This window comes from Aulonocara stuartgranti, assembly GCF_965226115.1.
Source record: "Aulonocara stuartgranti genome assembly, chromosome: 10".
NCBI lineage: Eukaryota > Metazoa > Chordata > Actinopteri > Cichliformes > Cichlidae > Aulonocara > Aulonocara stuartgranti.
The window spans coordinates 18,123,312-18,137,529 of record NC_138946.1 but is presented as its reverse complement, the minus strand read 5'-3'; the positions used below and the strand labels follow the sequence as shown (position 1 = coordinate 18,137,529).

Below are 14,218 nucleotides of genomic sequence, written 5' to 3'. Positions count from 1 at the left end.
CAGGGAGGCTTTCTGTTTATTGGCCCTCTCTGTCATACTATGCTACAGATGCTCCTCCATTCTGTGGTGGCCTTTAATATTTTCAACAATGCAGAATGTTTTCTACAGGAGCAGCAGAGTGAAAATTAACAGGCTTGTCAGGTTGGCTTGCTGTTATCAAATAAGCCTGAATCTCTGACGGAGGGTTTCAAACCTACATCAGTTGCAATACCTTTGCATCTTGATAAGAGAAGAGAAGAAAGAGAGATATATATTAAGTATTGCTTGAGTAAACATCCAACAGTCCTGACATCAAGTGCAGAGGTTGACCTGCTTCCAGTTCAAATTCTAACAAACTGGCCTAAAGCCTTACAGCTGGCAGAGCTTTCTGATGGAAGGGTATTTGCATTTTGAGGATAAAGGGTAGCTGCTCTGCACTTGAACTCCTGAGAAAAATATGCAAATTCCTAATGAAATAAAAATTCCTATCTCTCATGCAAAACATTCATTTACAGACGTTTCTATAAAAAATATTTTCAAGTAAAATAAGACCACCAGGATCTTTTAATCAGAATTTAATTTGTTGTGCTTGAAGATATGCAGTAATTGTCTATGGCTTGCTTTAATTGATATATTTATTTAATAAGAAATGAGTCTTGCTGCAGTGAAATATGTCAGACACAAGGAGTTCTCAATTCAAAATATGTGACTCTACATGACTTTTTTCTTTACTTTTTCAGGGGCTTTTCATTCGGAGATAGGTGACAAAGATGATGTTGAGGCATAAACATCTTTCTTGTTCATCCTACCAATAGGTGTTCCTACTCCATAGCCCTTGGAGTCTATGAGACCCCCAATCTGTGTGAGGTTGCAGTTCCTCTGGCTGATGTACTCGATGCTGGTGGACTCCATCAGCATGGCGTAGTCTGTTGTCAAGACGCGGGTGATACCTTCTCTGTTGTTCTTAACCAAAGCGGTGTTCTTCCTGCTGCTCATAAAGGCCCACATCTTTTCATAAGTGGAGATCTTTGATTTCTAAGGAGCAAAGCAGCCAAAAGTTAATAAAAAGTGTACAGTGTTTAAAATAGACTTTGTGCGTTCGTGTCTACACAAGCGCAGTTATATGTGCTTAACTGGATTTCAACGCTTCCATAAATGCATACAAGTTTAACAAGCAAGCTGTGTGGGACTGTGTTTCAGCGGGAGTCTCAGTCGATGTGTGTGAGTGTGTGTTTCGCTTTGCTCAGTCAGAGAAAATGGGACAGCTGTGTTCTAAATCTCCTCCAGCTGATTCAATTTGTTCAAGCCATCAACACAGCCTGCTTCTTCCTATCGAGGCAGCCATAATCACTGGCTGCAATCTGCGAGGATAAAGCCGTGCATGGATCACCCCTGCTGAGCCACAGGAGGCACAGAGCCAGGGTAGCTGTGAGGCAAGGAAGTGACAGCCCACCCAAGGACACTAGTACACTAATGCATTATATAATAGGAACTCACAAATTACCGTATACTTCAACACAGACACTCCCAAATTCTCGATATGCATCTTCTCCATTTCCCATCATACAATCCTTCTTGATGGATTCACATCACCAGCCATGAAAGAATTTATTTATTTATTTTTATTTAATTTCATTATAACAGAATTTTGGCAAAAATGCAGGATGATACAGAAAGGAAATTATATGATTTTAAGAAGTATCTGTTCCCGTGAATTATGTTGAGAAACTGTAATAAACTCATTTTGACAAAGGTAAATTACAAATTTAGTGTTGAGGCACTAAGGCTATGCCCAATGGCTGATGTTAATTTTGGTTGGTACTGTGACTCCTGAGTTATGTATTTAAATATATTAAAACCTCATAGTTTTAAGAAATATGAAATATTGCTATGGATGTTATTGCTATGGGGTGAACTGTCACCCCATAGCAATAACATCCTGGGTTTGAATCCACCAACCAGCTGACGATCTTCTCTGGCCTCCTCCCACAATCTACAGACATGCTCATTAGGATAACTGGCAATAGATATGAATGGTTCTTTGTCTCCCTGTGATTAACCAACAGTGACCTGTCCTGGGTGTATCCTGCTTTTTGCACAGTTGGTATAGCCTGCTGCCCGCATGTAACCCCAAATTGGAGAGAAATGGAAAAAGATTAATGGATGGACAAACAGCCTTTTGCAAGCACTTAGTTTTACTGAAAGATAACAAAACATTTTCTTAAAGGATGCAAAAATCAAATATCTATGGTTTGCATTCAGTGTGAAAAATCACTTTCCTCTCCAGCAGCATTACCACATATTCAGTTCGTCACCATGGAAAACATATAGCTTAATATAAACATAAAGAGAGAGAAAAGCCCTTGAAAGACAGATTATATAATGTAATACGTATTGCGTCACATATTTCTAAAAGCCTCATACTAGACACTACAGCAGGTTTACCTTGAAAAAAGTCATAGTGGATCCATCCCTAACTGCACCATATTCAATCCTGGTCTGCTTTGCCAGGTCATCTGCTGAGTCGATGGGTGCGTCCATTCGTTCCACTGTGAGGAAGGCTGCCAAGTTGGCCGTATAGGATGAGATGATGATCAAGGTAAAAAACCACCAGATGCCACCAACTATACGTGTGGATAGAGCTTTAGGCATCAACTCTGAGCCTGGAAGCACGGAAAACAGAACCAAGGGGTTAAGAACGAGCACATGTGGTAAAGGTTTAAGAAAGGGAGAGTGAGAAACATGTTGATAATGCAGGAATCATTTTGTTAATATCAGAATAGTGAAACTAGAATAATAATAGGTGTTGTTTGCATGTTTAAAAGATGGGAGAAACCGATTTACATTGTTCTTAATCGCAATATTTTTTCTTAATCCTAATTGTGAGATTCACAGTAAATACAATGGTACACTTTAGAAGATCTGACAAAGGAAAGCTGAAAGTAAAGAAAATGTAGCAGCACATGTAAAAAGTAATGAAGTGCAACACCTAAGCACCAAAATAAGCAAAGTGCTTTATATTTTTATTTGAAGGAAATTGGGGAAAACATATTCAGATAACTGGAGAATACATTTGCCACTTTTAGGGTTTGAGGTTTGGATTCATCTGTGCTCGTTTTTTTATTCACTCTGAGTGAAAAGAATCCCTAAATGTGCTTCTAGAGAAGAACCCACAGCATCAAAAAGCTCATATGCAGAATACAGTGCGGAGAGTATAAAACCTGCCTGAGCTTGTTTTTTGATAAATGCTGAAAGGGAATCAGTGCAGCAGGAGACATGTAATTAAAGCTTTATCGGCAATCTGATTTACAGATAAGAAAATAAACCAACATTGAAATTTGCACGAATCCAAAATGAGCCCCACTTGCTCATCTCTTCATTTTCTGCCTTTCTAAAGAGCTAACAAATTACACACATAGCTTACTGATAGTTACACTTGGCTTGCACTCGGCTGATATTGTCAGTAGGTTTGCTGACCACTCAATCAGGCACGTCAGACTTTGCCTGCCCAAATCTCCTGCCTTTAGAGAGATAAAGTCCTTATGATGTGCAACATAATTCTTATAATAGGGTTTGGATGCAATTCATGTGAACTGGAGCCAGGATATATGGAAAGGGCATTCAAAGAAAATAGGAGGAAAATATTGATGTTTGGCATTAAACAGCTCACAGCCGAGCCGCTGTGCAGGGTTTTCATTTACTGTAGCTCTGCAGTAAGACCCCAGTTTTTGCTGCTTCTATTAGTAAAGTTTTAACTTTTTAAACAATAGCATTTTTGGTTTGTGTGTGCTTGTGTCCTAACCTGATAAATTTAAATCAAACATTTAACTGATGTTTCTTGTTATGTTCACCATCGTTGTGCTAACTGTCTGTCTGCTGTGTGCTGCTGGGTACATAGTGTACAAAGAGTGAGATCGAATCTGTCTGAGCTGAAAACCATATTTTAAAAAAGAATTTAAGAATGCACAAATATTTTTAGGTTATTATTTTTTGGGGGGAAAACAAAGCCACTGCAGAACTACCAAAAACTGCAGTGAAGGTTGTTTCCAAAGTGAGTCAATGATTATAGAGCCCCAAATGAATAATATCCAGGTGGCCTCCGATTTGATCTGACTGCAGGGACACACTAATAGCATAAAAATTTTAAAGCACACACATGTTGGTAAATGCACGTTTTGCCAGGTGTCTGAACAGAAACACGTTCTTCATGATTGTCAAAGACACCGTACATACCAAAGCATTTTGTTAATTTGACAGTCAACATACAATTTCATCAACCGACTATATAAAAATAGTTTACTTTGCCGCATCAGCGCTCCAACTCCAAACCAGAAACTGTTGAGTAAAGTGAAATTGTTCTGAATTAGAGTCGAGGACGGGTTGCACGGGTGTGGGTTGTACCACTCGTAAGGAGTAAACCTGCAAGACAACGACAGAAAGGAAGCGGGATTAAAAGAAGTACGGAACCAGTGTGCTGCAGGTAATCATAATTCAGTCATGCAGTTCACATTAAAACAGGCTTCCATTAGTGCTTCAGTGCAATCTGCACTTTCACAGAATGCAAAACACATATTTTGAGTCTCACATTTTCATTGTCACTTACAGATTGCAAGGTGCAACCAGCTGGCAGATTTCTTTTTCGTACTACCATAGAAAAAGGTGGAGAGTTTGCAATTACTCCCAGCTACTTAACAGCCACAATCAAATCCACTCTGGCAGCTGATGGCTAAAAGCACACTCTCCGTTATTTCTGAGTAGCAGAAATTTGCTAAAATATAGTCGAGCCAAAACATCACAGCTGATTTGTGATTCTTGTCAGGCTCGCCCACTTTTTATTGTTCTAAAAAGCTCTGTGGTGGCATTCCTTAGTAACCAAAGAAGAGTGTGGCAGAGCTGAGCTGGGGCTTTGGACAGTTCATCACACCTCAGCTCGTCCCCTCAAGCATCAGTGCATCCTCTCACCTGGCAATCACAAAGAGGACGCAGCTGACCCCTGTGCAGGCCAGCAGCACGTACATCCAGATGTCCGGAGACAGGGGATTAAGAAATGAGAACACGCCTGGATTGGTGCCGTTAGGTTTCCGGTACAAGATACTGATGCCTAAGGTCATGAAGGGCTTGGAGAAGTCGATAACTTTCTCTCTGACATAGGTGATGGTTAAGGGAGCCACGGCAAGGTCTGCAACCTAAAAAACACCAAACAAAAGTAACCCAGTGCAGGTAAAGTGAGCACTGTTCAAGGGCTCTCATTGGTGCATCAGTATTCACATGATGAATACACCTCGTTAAAAGATTTTCTTTACTTGAGAAAACTGTTAGAAAGCAATGTAATATTTATTTATAGCTCATAACTCTGGTCAGATAGCTTTGTTTTTGTTAGAAGCCTTGTTAATATAGTCAGAGGGAGCATTGATTTTTATCAAAGAAAGAAGCTTGTACTGGTCTTTAAACAAGGCCTGCAAACAGGCTTGAATGAAATCTGTGAATTCAACCGTGGAAAACGTTACTCTACTTTATTTCCCAATTTAATTTGAGGGGTTTACACTTTATCTAGTAACTCACATGGTCGATCAGCTCCCGGACCATCCCGTTCCACTCTCCTTTATCATTCTGGGCTCCATATTTCCCATCAGCCACCAGTCTGACTTCATACGTAAAACCCAAGATGTTTGAGAGCTCTTTCAAAAGGTCCAGACAGTAGCCTTCGTAGCGATCATTCCCAACCAGCTCCTTGTCTGACTTTCTCAACATCACGTAAGGATTTTCCTGTGTAAAACAAAACATTCATCTTTTTATGGTATATTCTTTATTCTGACCCTTTTTTATGCTTAGTATCCTAAATGAACTAGTTTTGTTATTTTAGCTTGTAGATCCTTTGCATGAGCACGTGCAAATTATTTTATGGACGGGATTAATAAAGAATCGGCTTCGCTCTGTGCTGACAAAACGAAACAAAAACTGTGCAGCCACATCTCCTAAACACCTCTTTCCGTCTTTGTATCCTTCTCCTTTTTCATTGCATTCCCATCTATTGTTCCCCCTATCTACATTAACCATATCTCACATGTGCTTCCCTTCTTCTTTCTATGCTGTCCTCTGTTTAACCTTCCTACTCACCAGTATTGTGGTGACAATGAGAGTCCTGTTAGCCAGAGAGTCTGTCACATTGTTATTCTTGTCTCGCCTGGACTCCTCCGTCAGGTTCATCCCCCTGTACGAGTTCCACACAGCAATCTGCAAAAGCAAACAGGGCTTCAGAATTATTGAACCACATTTGCTCCTTTGATCAAACACAGGATGTTACATTTGACACCTTCTGGAGTCTCTGTGTAAGACTGTTTTGCAGCGTATAGACCTTTACTTCTGTTTAAGCTTTAAACAACGCTGCGTTTTTATGATTAGCGATCACCTGTGCAGGAAAATAAGCTGACTGATTACTCCACTTATTTCAGAAAAATAAAGAATAACGAAGTTGATTTAATCTCCAGATCTTAATGGGAAAATAGAACTTGCTCTGACACACTGCATATTAATCATATTTTCTGATTCGCCGAACAGAAAAATTAAAAAGAAGTATAAAGGTTTAAAGACCTGACACTGCCTCCTTTTCAACTTTCTGCTTCATTCACTATTCTACAGCCTTTCCCTTTGCTGAGCTTTGCTCTGATGATTTTGGGCAAAGAGCTAAAAAATGTAATTTTATATACAGCAAATATGAAACTGAAGGAGCAGTTTGGACCAAACAGATTTTGAGTACAACAATTTCATTATGACAATTATTGGATCAGTTAGCACTCGTATTTGAGTAGCATCCAGTGATGTGCAAAAGTCTTGAGCCACCCCTCATTTCTTTGTATTTTGCAACCTAGATGCTTGACTTTTGAGCAGTTTTTTATAAAAGGTGGTCTTGAGGAATAGTTCTCCAGGCTTTCTGAGGGTCTTTTAAAGTTTCTTTGGACATTGGCTGCTTTTTCACTCATTTTCAGTGCAGTCCTTGTACCGGACTGTTTTTAGATAAATTATTTTTGTTGTTGGTTTATCCACTTAACACTGACCTATAAATCATTCAAGCATTAAAAATGACACCTAACTCAAGGGATGAACCAGGGTTGTGTATACACATAGCATACATGTGAGCAAAGAACCCAATTTAAATTATATCTTTAGACGCCATCAGCTTGTTGCAAAAACATACCATTTGTTTCCATTTCTTATGTTTAGCTACAAAAATGCTAAAGATAACACAGTTTGAAAGATATAAAATAGTATTTTTCCAACAACTTGATTCTCAAAAAGCTATCAGATGAAAAAGGAGAAGACAAAAGAAGATGTGGCAGACCGAGGAGCTTTCCACAGAAGATGAGCATTATTTCTTCCCTTAAATAATAGGAAAAGAAATCCAGCTAAGACCTGACACAGGACCTGAGAGATCCATCTGGGTCCCCATTTGATCCATATATTGTTCATTTTCCAGCATGACAATGATTCATGCTGAGAGATGAAGCCATGCCGTAAAATCAAAACTGGATAGAAAAACACACAATGGAGCACTATCGGTTATGGATTGGCCTCCCCAGAGCCCGGACCTCAACATTATTAAAGCAGTGTGGGATCATGTTGACAGAGAACAGAATAAAGTGCAGCATCCAAGGAACTCTGAATATCTATAATGGAGCCTGGAGAACTATTCCTTAAGACTACTTCAAAAAATTACAAAAGCGCTTTCCTAAGAGAGTTCAGGCTGCGTGTTGAAGAATAAAGGTGGTCGTATCAAGAATTGATTTTTAAGTTTGGGAGAACTATAAAAACGCTGGTCCTGTTTTATTTCCATGTTTGAACATGTTTCAATACAAAGAACATAAAGGAATGTGGGATGGATCAAGACCTTTGCACAGTACTGAATATGTTACTGAAATACATCCTTTACTTTAACCTGAAATAACTGCTGCTGACAGCAAAAGGGAAGCCCAGTTTAAATATATAAATATATAATACTGAATAGTAGAACTACAGTGCAAACGTGTTACAACAATACCATCCAGTAACTGCTAAACAATTTATTTTTCTCCATGTTGTCATTTTAACAATGAGCTGAAACAATTAGTTGACTACCAGCGTGACAAAAAAGTCATTTTTAATTAAAATGAACAATTATGCTTCATCTCAGATAAAAAAAACAAAAACAATAAGAATTGTTGGGATTTTTTTTTTTGTCTTTTTTATTTATGTGATCATGAAATTAAATGATGAAAAGCATTACATGAAAAGACATCTGAGGATATTACGCTGGGCTTTGGGAAATTATTTTTGCATTAATTTGGATTTATTACATTTCTGACCATTTTTTTCTAATAACTACAAAAAATAATATCAAAACCAAACATTAATTTAAAAAAAATTCAGTTAGTAAACATAAATAAGTAGTGGAGAAAGGGAAATTACACCAGCAGTCAAGAGAAAAAGAAGGGTAGATAGGGTTGGGAGGAAGAGAGGACAACATGGTGAATGAGATTGTCTTAATCATCAGACCAGGCGGCATAATCCAGACAGTTATCAGATTAGAACAGATGTCTGGCAGCTGGATTTTTTTTAACCTTTCAACTCCCTTTGCTTTAGCAAAGGTCATGACAGGTCTGGAATGAAGCTAAGAACATTAAATTATTAGGCCTTATTGTTAATAGAACTAAAGTAAGTGCCAGATAAGCTTTTCTCCTCTGGCGAGTCATTCTGTGAACAAAAATGTGCCTTTTAGTATTTTTATTCAGAAACAATGCCCTCTCCATTCATTCACTGCCTAAGAGGATGAAGAGAAGTGAACGCATCAGTACCTCTCATTAAACTGAGCTCTGCAGAAGGTACAGTCTTATTTTTACAATTTATTTTTCTGAAAATGGCTGGGTGGGATTACCTATTCCAAAAGATGAAATGCTTTTCACTCTTCATTACACTCTGTCTTATTCTGTTAACCAAGTCCGACTGATGGAAAATGTGTTCACTTATAACCTCGCTAAAAGCACTCCATATCTCCACCGAGTTACTTTTTGCAAGGGACCATAAATCTGTCTTATCTGTGGACACTGCAGATGAGGAACACTGTGAGTGGGGATGGATTGAATTAATTGCATTGTCCTCAATCTCCAAGATAATTTGTCAGAGTGAGAATATTAAAGATGTGGAGGGTATTTTGGTCTAAAATTGTTTGGTCTTGCATCATTTAGCTTGCGTTACATGCTGTTGTAGAGGGCTGCTTCTCCTCTGTCGAATATCAACAGTATGATTGCACAGTTTGAAGTTTAGGTAAAAGAGCAATCGAGCCAAGTCAATGAAATTAATCCTAAAATATAGCCTAGGACATCCGTACCGCATGCAGCCAGCATCTTTAAAACCCCCGAGTCATGGATTTTCTGTGTATAGCCTTGCAATTTTATCGTGTACACCAGAGGAGCTCCCAACAACTAAGTGTGCTATAAAAACTGACATGAATTGGCTCATATATGCTGTGAGGAAAATGTTATCTGTGAATCCTAACGCTCATCCTCATCCAGAACCAAATCAGAGTGGAAAACCGTTACCACAGACTTAGTAAGCCAGGCCAAGAAAGCTGAGGAGAAAAAAATATATATTTTCAGGAAGTCAACAACTTTAAAAAAAAAATACTTTTTTTTCCTCAAGAGACTTTCACTTTGTTTTGTCTCATCATCCTCTTCAGAGTGTATTTAACACTCCAGTGCCCAAGAACTAACACAACTGCAACGGACTGATAATTCATTTTTTATTACCATAAAGCCAGGCAATTTATGTGATGTGCTTACTATATAGTGGCATTTCCTCTGAGGTGAGGCTTTTGAGGACTGAAGGTATTGAATGGAATTAAAATTACAAATAAATCAGAGCTTTTGCAAACTGACAGTTCCTGCCTGCCTACATACCTGTCTGACAACTGAGACAGACGCAGGTGCTATGAATGAATCGAACATTCACTCTTTCAATCATCAAAGCATTGCTTTTGCATAATTGCTGTTAAAATTTTATTTAATTTAAACTAGAAAGGAATCTGAATGGAGTTATGAAGTTGATTTGTTGTATAATCAGTGTACCAGAGGGTGTTATAACTCTGCTCTTTGTGCCAATCAAAGGCCAGGAAAGTAAATCTACTCCTTTTATAGATTTAAAGTTTTTAAACTTGAGATGAGGTGTTGCTTATGCTTATCAGATTCTTTTTGGTACAAATAAATCTAAAGGTATTTGGACAATGGGACATTTTTGTGTTTTCGCCTCTGTAGAGCACCACAGGGAGTGCAGACTTTGAGCTTCAATTCAAGAAGTTTAACCAAAGTGTTGCATTAGCTGTTTAGGAATTACAGCCATTTTTATACATTGTGTCCCATGTTCAGAAACTGAAACCTAATTGGACAAATGACAACCCAGTCTCATGACCAGGTGAGGTCTGTTCCCTCATTGTTCCATGACAAGTTAAAAATCTAGAGTTGATTCAAAGTGCTTCACTTGTATTTGGTAACTGGTCACTTGAACTCTCAATATGAGGTCCAAAGATGTGTTAATGCAAGTGAAGTGAAGGAGTCCATCATTTGGCTGAAAAAACATTGCAAACATAGCAAAAACTTAACGAGTGGTCAAATTAACAACCTGGTATATTCTTAAAAAGAAGGCACTGACAAGCTACACCAAAAGCCCCGAAAGACCACCGAAGACTACTAAAGTGGATCATAGCATAAATCTTTCCAAGATTAAGAAAATCCCTTCACAACATCAAACCAAGTCAAAAACACCCTAAAAGCGGGTAGGTATAACATTACATACACGGGCTTTACAAAAAGGTGCAAACCATCTATGACACTCAAGAGCAAGATGACCAGATTAGGCTTTGCAAGAAAACATCTAAAGGGGCCTGCACAGCTGTGAAACTAATTATTTGGACAAATAAAACAAAGATGTATTTATACCAGAATGATGGGAAGAGAAAAATAGCTTCCCGCTACTGCCAAGTGCTTGCTCATAGGGGATGATATAATTATTGGCATTTCTTTCATTTAAATATTGTAGGGTCTTTACAATATAAAGCTCCTTGAGCAGCTGTTGTTGTGAATTGGGCCTATAGAAATAAAGCTGAATTGAATTCTAGATTTTAGGCAATTGTTGATTGCAAATGATTTTCATCCAGATGTTAGAAACAACCTTTATATTTACAGTTATGTTGGTTTGTTCAATTATATTTAATCTTTCTAAAATGAAGGGACTATGTATAAAAACAGTTTTAATCACTAAATTTTTAATTCAATATTTTTGTTAAACCTCTTGAATTAAAGCTTAAAGTTTGCACTTTGAATATGTGATTTAGAGTCCTCTTTAGTGGTGTTCAGAAGAAAAATTTCAGTAAATATCATTTTTCAAAAACATGTGGCCCTTATTGAGTATAACCTGCATGATTTCCATTAAAGTACGTATGAAGGCAATCTAATAGCGAAGCAAATTATAGCTTAGTAGCTGACAGAGAGCTATTTTTATATATTTGCTTACATCTTTCCTGCCATCAAAGAATGTGAAATTGCAGCACTTACTTCCTAATCCTAATGGAGGTACAGCTATATGCATTTAAACAAAGTAAATTTGTACTTTTTTTCCTGAAAGTTTTGACGAGTGTCAAAGCAATGCCTGCACCCAAACAGGGGAAAAACTGAAACGTCAAACACATGGCATTGCTGCACACAAAATCAGTGAAGAGAGACAAAGTTGACAAGGCAGGGAGCAGCAAGGTGCACGGCATGTAGAGTGAGAGTAGGGCAAACAAGAAGAGGGGGCAAACAACAAAGGCTTCCACCAAACAAGGCACTGGCACAAACCTCGATCCACCTTTTCGTGAGGCGGCTTCCGCCCTCCACAACACCCTTTAGGAATTGTGATGAGAGCAACGTGAAGCACAGACAGCGTGGAAATTAATAATCAGTTAGTGCAGCATTATTAATATTCATGGCTGGACAATCTAAAACAGCTAGTAAGTGTGTTTTAAAAGGATGTAAGTACAGAAAATTAAATGACTAATCAGCTCTCGCTCTCGCTCTGTCTCTCATATACACAAACACATGCCCTAATGGAACGAATAAGCCAGTGCGAAAGCAGCATGAGAGCGTTGTAATTGGCTGTTCCAGGCCTCTGTGCTCACCCTGGCAATGCCGTCCTCTTTGAGGCTGATGATGTCCAAATCAAAGTCTCTCCTCAGGCCATCTGTCTTGTTAAGAACAATGTGCCCTGTCAGTCCATCCCACTGTGCCTACAAAAAGGGGAGAGAGAGAGATTTACAGAGAATTGGAAGACCATCTGAGTTCCTCGTCTATCCAGACCTTTGGAAGTCGGACTCTAGAACAGGCTGCTTGCAGGAGAAGTGAAGGAGGTCCATGCAAGAAGAGAGGAAGCTTGAAGGCTCACGGGATCACAACAAGTGAAGATCAACAGGTTGTGTAGTCTCAATACGCATGAAAGCTTTTGTTTAAAATAGCCAAAGCAATTATATGCATACATTTTTTTTCTCGCTTAATCAAATAAAACCAAAAATATTTTACCTTTTTCTGAATATACTTCCTATTGGATGTACTGTGATGGAGGTACATCTGGCACCTCTTTTTTATTAGAGAAGAGAACAAATATAAACCCTACAGCTATAGCACTTCAAATTGAAATGTTAATGGACTGTTCCTTTTTATTTCACAAACATTAAAAATAATTGCACCACATGCAACCATATAATGTGTCGCCTTTTTAGGAACTGTCTGCGAGTCTGTCTTGCAGATCACGTCAAGTGCTGAGATATTTTTAGGGCTGTCTACTAGGAACAACAGGTTTATGATCTACCCACAGATTTGTTCAATCATGGGACTGTAAGAACTGCTCCAAAAGCTTCAGCTTGTGTTTCTAGCAGTAGTTGATGGTGGAGTCTGAGGTCTGTGTTAGATCATTGTCCTTTCAGACAGCCTTGTTTTCATTTCACTTTCTTCACCGACTACACATTTGCATCCAGAATTTACTCAGATTTAGTGGAATCCCTTCTTCCCTCTATCTCTGCACTGTTTCCTGTGCCTCAGGCTGCCTCACAACCCCAAAGCATAATATTTTTGTCCTTCTGACAAATTCTTCTCCCCTTTGTTTTTTCACAAACCTACTTTTGTTGATTGTGGCCAAAGAGCTCACTTTTGACTCCATCTATCCAAAGCATTTGTCTGCAAAACCACCCCGGCTTACATACGATTTTGTGACATTCTGTGGCAACAGTCATCCCCTGACTTTTGCCGTTTCTAATCTGTCTGCAGATTTCATGCACATTTAACAAAAAACTCTTTTTTAACATCTGTTTGGGGCCAAAATCCACAAAATGTGCATTTTTCTCTGATCTACCCAAACCTTTGCTCTAACTGCGTACTAAAAATACAAACTAAGTTAAAGTAAGTTCACTCCACCTTTTACTTATTTATAATGAGAAAAACTGAATACAATCTTTTGATGCATGCCAGAAGTGTAATTTGCTAGCATCATTCAAAGAAATTCAACAAAAAACACACAACTGTAGAAACGGACATGTCTAAAACATTTAAAGTGTGCAATGTGGCTCTTTGTTCTGTGTTTCCTGATTAAAGCTGACTAAGAAAAAAAGTGTTCAGACATGTCAAATAGAAATATGCTCATTTGATCCACAGAAACACACACAATCGCCAGAGGAGAGTGATAACATTTTGGTTAAAGTGCCCAGGATTTGATTTCTGTCACTGAAATAAAAGCTGTGTCCTCATATTCTGTGCTCTCTTGTCAGCAGTGCTTTTTAATTGAGTGTAGTGAGAGAAATATCACTATTGGATTTTTCCCCCCGAAAAGGCTATTATCAAGTGATGAATAGCACATGAGGACAGATGCTTCAAAAAATGAGCAGTGGAAAACAAAATGAAAAGCTGAAGAGGAGAGCCACTAAGATGCTGGGGAAAAAAAGAAAAGATAAAGAAAAAGTGTGAGAGAAGGAAGACGGGGGGCATGAAGAGGAAAATATGAGTGAGGCGCCTGAATGATAATGTTCCTTCTCCGTGGCAGGCAACGGTCCTCTGCTGGATTTAAGACTTAAGAGATCAAAACACTCGTGCATCAAAGGCCTCATTTCTGTCTGTAGGCATCAAGTCTGACTGTTGGGCTGAGCCGCACGCTTTAAACTTATAAGTACATAAATACCGTGTATTTTCAT

General features: G+C 38.5%; 1 protein-coding gene across 4 annotated transcripts in view; it reads right to left on the bottom strand.

Annotated features, from left to right (window-relative positions):
• The window catches only part of LOC309715956 (glutamate receptor ionotropic, kainate 1-like), a 38,068-nt gene that overhangs the window by 8,311 nt on the left and 15,539 nt on the right, over window positions 1-14,218 (bottom strand). For 3 of the 4 annotated variants that reach the window (XR_014279343.1, XM_082549479.1, XM_082549478.1), the window contains exons 8-15: window positions 12,161-12,268; window positions 11,841-11,885; window positions 6,097-6,213; window positions 5,542-5,745; window positions 4,942-5,165; window positions 4,280-4,398; window positions 2,425-2,642; window positions 789-1,014 (exon numbers count right to left, since the gene is read on the bottom strand). Coding sequence is in view for 3 of the 4 variants with exons in the window: in XM_082549479.1 (XP_082405605.1) it covers window positions 789-1,014; window positions 2,425-2,642; window positions 4,280-4,398; window positions 4,942-5,165; window positions 5,542-5,745; window positions 6,097-6,213; window positions 11,841-11,885; window positions 12,161-12,268 (1,261 nt within the window). In the remaining variant the exon portion in view is untranslated. The remainder of the gene's footprint in view (window positions 1-788; window positions 1,015-2,424; window positions 2,643-4,279; window positions 4,399-4,941; window positions 5,166-5,541; window positions 5,746-6,096; window positions 6,214-11,840; window positions 11,886-12,160; window positions 12,269-14,218) is intronic. The other variant, XM_082549480.1, reaches the window with a different exon arrangement.